The sequence below is a fragment of the Ornithorhynchus anatinus genome, chromosome X5, assembly GCF_004115215.2.
Source record: "Ornithorhynchus anatinus isolate Pmale09 chromosome X5, mOrnAna1.pri.v4, whole genome shotgun sequence".
NCBI classification, from domain to species: domain Eukaryota; kingdom Metazoa; phylum Chordata; class Mammalia; order Monotremata; family Ornithorhynchidae; genus Ornithorhynchus; species Ornithorhynchus anatinus.
This window is the reverse complement of record NC_041753.1, coordinates 3866148-3873480: the sequence shown is the minus strand read 5'-3', so window position 1 is coordinate 3873480 and position 7333 is coordinate 3866148. Positions and strand designations below refer to the sequence as shown.

General features: G+C 50.9%; 1 protein-coding gene across 1 annotated transcript; it reads left to right on the top strand.

Annotated features, from left to right (window-relative positions):
• LOC103169645 (low affinity immunoglobulin gamma Fc region receptor III-like) lies at positions 1–7333 on the top strand. The gene is made up of 5 exons (XM_007665291.4): positions 1–240; positions 1543–1563; positions 2714–2980; positions 5600–5854; positions 7171–7333. The coding sequence occupies exons 1-5, from the start codon at positions 12–14 to the stop codon at positions 7296–7298; spliced, it is 900 nt and encodes a 299-aa protein (XP_007663481.2). The 5' UTR covers positions 1–11; the 3' UTR covers positions 7299–7333.

Below are 7333 nucleotides of genomic sequence, written 5' to 3'. Positions count from 1 at the left end.
TTTCCCTCTGGATGCCTTTTGGACCCTCCCTGGGGGAAGAAGGAATTCTTGGGGTGCCGGCGGGAAACGCGGGCATTTCCCAGAAAGGGAAGCTAGTGAGGGTTAAGAACAGAGTTGGGGTAGCTTGGCTTCCTTCCTCATTTTTTTCGACTTGTCTCAAGAAGCTCCCTCACCCTGGCGCCAGTTCTTCTGGGAGGCTCACAGTGATCATGTGGCAGCTGATGACTCTGCTGATACTGGGTGAGTTGAGTTTCCGGTTTTTGAGGCTTTAGGAGAAGGGGGACTGAGACCTTGGGGGGAGATGGGGGAGGAGAGCGGGGGGCAGGGAGGAGGCCTTAGAGCGGTTGATGTGACCAGGGTAGCCTGAGCCTGGCTACCCGCATTTCAACGCCTGATGGAAGGCCCATCTCCTCCAAGAGGCCTTCCCTGACTGCATCCTCTATTCCTCTTCTCTCCCTCCCTTCTGCCTCGCTCCCTTTATTCATCCCCCCTCGCAGCCCCACAGCACTTATGTCCATAACTGTCATTTATTTATTTCTATTCAAGTCTGTCTTCCCACCTCTAGACCATAAGCTCGCTGTGGGAAGGGAGTGTGTCAGTTTATCGTTGTCTTGTATTCTCCCGAGTGCTTAGGACAGTGTTCTGTACACATTAAGTGCTCAATAAATACTACTGACTGACTGATTGACTTCTCTGCTGGTGTGAGACTTCTAGTGACAGGAAGAAAAGGGCAGAGCTGGCTCTGGGCAAGCTGACTGTGGTGGTGACTAAGTAACAATGGGGAACTGAGCACGAGCCTAAGGACAGTTTTTTCAGGGTATTTATTAACTGCTTACTATGTACCAGACACTCTACTAAGGGCTGGGGCAGATACAAGTTAAGCAGGTTGGCCACAGTCCCTGTCCCGCAAGGGGCTCACAGTCTTCATCCCCATTTGACGGATGAGGGAATCGAAGCACAGAGAAGTGAAGCGATTTGCCCAAGGTCACCCAGCAGACAGATGGCGGAGCTGGGATTAGAACCCAGGTCCTTCTGACTCCCAGGCTCGGGCTCCACTCACTAGGCCATGCTGCTTCAGGATCCAGGAGCATCCTGAGGATTAGGAAAGGGGGAAAGAGAGGCAGCTGTTTAAGGTTTGGGAGATGGAGGGGTCGCATTAAAGCATCTTGGGGTACCCTGGGGAATATCTGTAATTTATTTATTTCTATTAATGTCCTTCTCCCCCTCTAGACTGTAAGCTCGTTGTGGGTGGGGAAACGTGTCTGTATATTGTTGTATGCTCCCAAGTGCTTAGTACAGGGCTCTGTACATAGTAGGTGCTTGCTAAATATGATAGAATGAATGAAAGGGTGATATTTGTTTGCGGGGGGAAGAGCAAGGCTGGGAAGCAAGGATGGGCAAAGTGGGTTGCGCTGTGAGCAGATTCCTTGGATCCTTGGTGTCGGGCCGGGTACCCCCCTCCTGTGGCAACTCCACCCCCGCCAGATGATCCCCCCACTCGCCCTTACCTGCCGTTGACTCATCTCCTCTGCTTTCTTGCAGCTTGCCGTAGTGTGAGAACAGGTGAGTGAGTTGGACACTTTTTCCAAGAGAAACATTTGCTATCTTCACCCCGAATGTCACAGGATATGATGAAAGAACTGCCCTGCAGGGAGAGCAGGCCGCCCTCGCCCAAACCACAAACGGGTTCCTCGTGTATCTGTCTGCCCGAACCCACTGTCCTGGGGAAACCAACCGGTCAGTGAGTCTCACCCACCCACTCTCCCCTTGGAAGTGGGCCCAGGCGCAGCCGAGCCCTTTCTAGCGCAGAATGTGAGAGTCCATCTAAGTCCCGTTTCCCTGGGTGATCCCCGACGGCACCTACCAGGGAAGGTGAACGTGTTTCGTTTTGTTTTTAATGAGTTCAGCGCTTACTATGTTCCAGGAACTGTACTGAGCGCTGGAGAAGATACAAGCAAATCAGGTCAGACACAGTCCATGTCCCCCACGAGCCCCCCGGTTTTTCATCCCCATTTTACAGATGGGGTAACTGAGGCACAGTGGAAGTGAATAACTTGCACAGCTGACATGAACTGTGTCCAGCCTGATAATCTTTTATCCTACTTCAACACTTAGTACAGTGCCTGGCATAAGTATGTGCCAGGCACTGTACTAAGCGCTGGAGTGGATATGAGCAAATCAGATTGGACACAGTCCCTGTCCCACATGGGGCTCACCATCTTAATCCTCATTTTACAAAGGAGGTAACTAGGGTCCAGAGAATAAGAATAATGGCATTTCGTTAAGCGCTTACTACGTGCAAAGCACTGTTCTAAACGCTGGGGGGGGGGGGATACAAGGTGATCAGGTTGTCCCGCGTGGGGCTCACAGTCTTAATCCCCATTTTACAGATGAGGGAACTGAGGCACAGAGAAGTGAAGCGACTTGCCCAAAGTCACCCAGCTGACAAGTGGCGGAGCTGGGATTAGAACCCATGACCTCTGACTCCCAAGCCCGTTCTCTTTCCACTGAGCCACACTGCTTCTCTAAGTAAAGTGACTCCCCTGAACTCAGACAGCAGACAGATGGTGTCACCAGGATTAGAACCCATGACCTCCTAACTCCCAGGCCCATGCCCTTGCTTCCCGGCCCGGCTTCCGCATCCCCCTTTCCCCGCTCAGGCAGCGTTTTGGGGGTCCCGTCCCTCACCTGTTCTCTCCACCCTGCCTCCCAGCCGACCTTCGCAAATCCGTGGTGACCCTGAATCCGCCGTGGGTCAATGTGATCAGGGGGGACCCAGTGACCCTGAGCTGTTCGGATCCCGGCTCCCCGGGGGACGCTGGCACAGTCACTCGGTGGTTCCACAACGGCACGACCATCCAGGAACGGACCTCCAGTTACAGCATCCAGGCCGCCAGCTCGTCCGACAGCGGGCGGTACTCGTGTCAGAAGGGGGACTCTGCCCAAAGTGACCCCGTGAATCTGGATGTGATGGGTGTCGGTGAGTGCGGAAACTGATGAGACAGCGGTTGGGGTGGAGGGTCAGAGATTGGCCGAGAATGTCCCCGGGTGGGGGATGGGTTTGAGACGGCCTGTCCGGGCTCTGATGTGTGAGGGGAGAATATACAGCAAGGGGCGGAATCATAATAATAATAAGCGCTTTGATAAGCGCTTACTACGTGCCAGGCACTGTGATAATAATAATAATAATGTCGGTGTTTGTTCAGCGTTTACTATGTGCGGAGCAGTGTTCTAAGCGCTGGGGTAGATACGGGGTAATCAGGTCGTCCCACGTGAGGCTCGCAGTTAATCCCCATTTTACAGATGAGGTAAGTGAGGCACAGAGAAGTCAAGTGACTTGCCCACAGTGACTCAGCTGGTGGCAGAGCCGGGAGTCGAACCCACGACCTCCGACTCCGAAGCCCAGGCTCTTTCCACTGAGCCACGACTGTACTTAAAGCTGGGGTGGATACAAGTAAATAGGACTGGACACGGTCCCAGTCCCATGTGGGGTTCACAGTCTCAATCCCTATTTTACAGATGAGGGAACTGAGGCACAGAAAAGTAAAGTGACTTGCCCAAGGTCACACACAGACAAGTGACTGGTGGCCCCGTAGGCCTCGGGAAGAAGGGAGATGTGCGAGCTATAGTTTCTTACGAATTATATCTGCCTCCCCCTCTTGGTTCATGTTTTGGATGCTGGGGTTGTCTTGTTTTTTATAATGATAATAATAATAACGATGGTATTTGTTAATTGCTTACTATGTGCCAAGCCCTTTTCTAAACACTGGGGGGGATACACATTAATCAGGTTGGACACAATCCCTATCCCACATGGGACACTCGTGGCTTAGTGAAAAGAGCACAGACTTGGGAATCAGAGGTCGTGGGTTTTAATCCTGGCTCTGCCACTTGTCTGCTGTGTGACTTTGGGCAGGTCACTTGTCTCTGCCTCAATAACCTCATCTGTAAAATGGGGATCAAGATGATGAGCCCCACATGGGACAATCTGATTACCTTGTACCTACCCCCAGAGCTTAGAACAGAGCTTGGCACATAGTAAGCACTTAACATATGCCATCATCATCATCATCATCGTTTTAAAGCAAAGGCAACTGAGGCACAGATATTTTAAGTGACTTGGCCAACACACAGCAGACATGGGGCAGAGCTGGGAATAGAATCCAGGTCCTTCGGACTCCCACGCCTGCTCTATCCACTGATGGTATTTGTTAAGTGCTTACTACATGCCAGGCACTGTACTAACTGTTGGGGTAGATACAAGCTAGTCAGTTTGGACACATGTGGCTCATAGCGGCTCAGTGGAAAGAGCCTGCGCTTCGGAGTCAGAGGTCATGGGTTCGACTCCCGGCTCTGCCACTTGTCAGCTGTGTGACTGTGGGCGAGTCACTTAACTTCTCTGTGCTTCAGTTACCTCATCTGTAAAATGGGGATTAACTGTGAGCCCCTCGTGGGATGACCTGATTACCCTGTATCTCCCCCAGCGTTTAGAACAGTGCTCTGCACATAGTAAGCGCTTAAAAAATACCAAGAATATTATAACCTTAATAGGCATAGAGAAGCAGTGTGGCCTAGTGGCTAGACCCTGGGCCTGGGAGTCAGAAGGACCTGGGTTCTCATCCTGGCTCTGCCACCTGACTGTTGTGTGACCTTGGACAAGTCACTTCTCTTCTCCATGCCTCAGTTCCCTCATCTGTCAAATGGGGATTAAGACTGTGAGTCCCACGTGGGGCAGACACAGGTTCCAACCTGAAAGCTTGTATCTACCCCTGCACTTAGTACAGTGCCCGGCATATTCATTCATTCAATTATATTTATTGAGCGCTTACTGTGTGCAGAGCTCTGTACTAAGCACTTGGAAAGTACGGTTCAGCAACACAGGCAATCCCTGCCCAAAACGAGCTCGCAGCCTAGGAAGAATCACTGGGGTAGACACAAGGTAATCAGGTTGTCCCACATGGGGCTCACAGTTTTAATACCCATTTTACAGAGGCGGTAACAGAGGCACGGAAAAGTGAAGTGAGTTGCCCAAGATCACACAGCAGACAAGAGGCGGAGCCGAGATTAGAATCCATGACCTCTGACTCCCAAGCCCGCGCTCTTCCGGCTAAGCCGTGCTGCTCCGTGATTTGTAATTATTAGCTGCCCCCAACCACTCACTCCGCGCATTTGATCGAGAGCTGAGCGGTGGGGAGAGTCCGAGCCCAGCCCGGACGGTGGCCTGGCCCCTTCACGGGCCCCGGGGGGTTCAAAGCGCTGGGGTAGACACAGGGCAATCCGGCCGTCCCACGTGGGGCTCACGGTCTTAATCCCCATTTTACAGATGAGGTAACTGAGGCACCGAGAAGTGAAGTGACTCGCCCAAAGTCACACAGCTGACAAGTGGCAGAGCTGGGATTCGAACCCATGACCTCCGACTCCAAAGCCCATGCTCCTCCCACTGAGCCACGCTGCTTCTCACCTCACCGTGGGTAGGGAACGTGTCCGTTAGTTCCATTATCCTCCCCCAAGGGCTTAGTACAGTGCTCTGCGCCCAGTAAGTGCTCAATAAATACGACTGTCTGACCAACTTTAACTCTTTCGACTCTGTTTCTTCCAGACTGGGCGAACCTGCAGGTTAACGGCTACGAGTTCCCAGAGGGGGGGAACCTGTCTCTGAATTGCCGAGGCTCGAGAGACGTGTTCAGTAGAGATTACAAATTCTTCCGCGACGGCAAGACCTTGAAATACTCCTTATTTCCCCAGCACTTCATCTCCCATCTTAACTCCAGCCACAGCGGCTCCTACCACTGTAGCATCCGATCAAGAGATTCGCCTCCCATTACCATCACCGTCAAGGCTGGCATTTCAGCAGGTTGGTAACGGAAGCGTCAAGGTGGGTCCTAGGGGGACTGAGGATGGAAGGGGGCGGCTTCTCCTCCTTTCTCCTCCTTCCTTCTCCGTCTCTCATCTACCGCTCCCCTCCAAGAGTCCAAACCCTCGCTGTCTATCGGCCCACATGGGACAACCTGATTACCTTGTATCGACCCAGAGCTTAGAACAGTGCTTGGCACATAGTAAGCGCTTAACAAATACCATCAGTATTCATCTGGAAAATGGGGCTTAAGACCGTGAGCCCCACGTGGGACAACCTGATTGTTTGCACCTTCCCCAGTGCTTAGAACGGTGCTGGGCACGTAGTAAGTGCTTAACAAATATCGTAATTATTACTGGCCAGCCAGTGAGGCAGTTGTATTTATTGAGAGCTTACTGTGTGTACAGCACTGTACTAAGCGTTTGGGAGAAGCAGTGTGGCTTAGTGGATAGAGCCCCGGCCTGGGAATCAGAAGGATCTGGGTTCTAATCCTGGCTCTGCCACTTGTCTGCTCTGGGACTTCTCTTCTCTGGGCCTCATTGACCTCATCTGGAAAATGGGGATTAAGACTGGGAGCCCCATATGGGACAGGGGCTGTATTCAACCTGATTAATTTGTATCTACCTTAGCGCTTAGAACAGTGCTTGGCACATGGTAAGCGCTTAATAACAAGTACCATTCATTAATTACATTTTATTTCATTCATTCATTCAATCATTTATTGAGCGCAGAGCACTGTACTAAATGCTTGAGTCATTACAAAACAACAATAAACAGACACATTCCCTGTATTTATTGTACACTTTACTGTGTGCAAAACATTGTACTAAGCTTTTGGGAGATTACAGCATAACAATAGATGGACACATTCTCTGCCCACAATGAGCTTAGAGTCTAGCGGGGGAGACAGACAATAATACAAATAAAGAAATGACAGATATTATTTCAATTCAATTCAATAGTATTTATTGAGCGCTTACTATGTGCAGAGCACTGTACTAAGCGCTTGGAACGAACAAGTCGGCAACAGATAGAGACGGTCCCTGCCCTTTGACGGGCTTACGGTCTAATCGGGGGAGACGGACGGACGAGAACGATGGCAATAAATGGAGTCGAGGGGAAGAACATCTCGTAAAAACAATGGCAACTAAATAGAATCATTTATTATCAATTATTATCATTATCGCTATTATATTGTAACAATAAACAGACACATTCCCTGCCTACAGTGAGTTTACAATCCGAGGGTGGGGATTAGCAGTGCTGACGGTACATTGTACCCCCACATCTCAAACTGTTTTGTCCCTCCCTTTTAGTAAAGCCAAGTCACTTTCGTTCCTGGATTTTCCTCATTTTCTACCTGGTGGTGGGACTCCTGTTTGCCGTGGATACATTTCTCTGCGTCACCCTGTGGAGAAGGCTCAAGAGTCCGGTGTGGCAGTAGAAGCCTCAAGTAATGAACCAGTACGAAGAACCTCA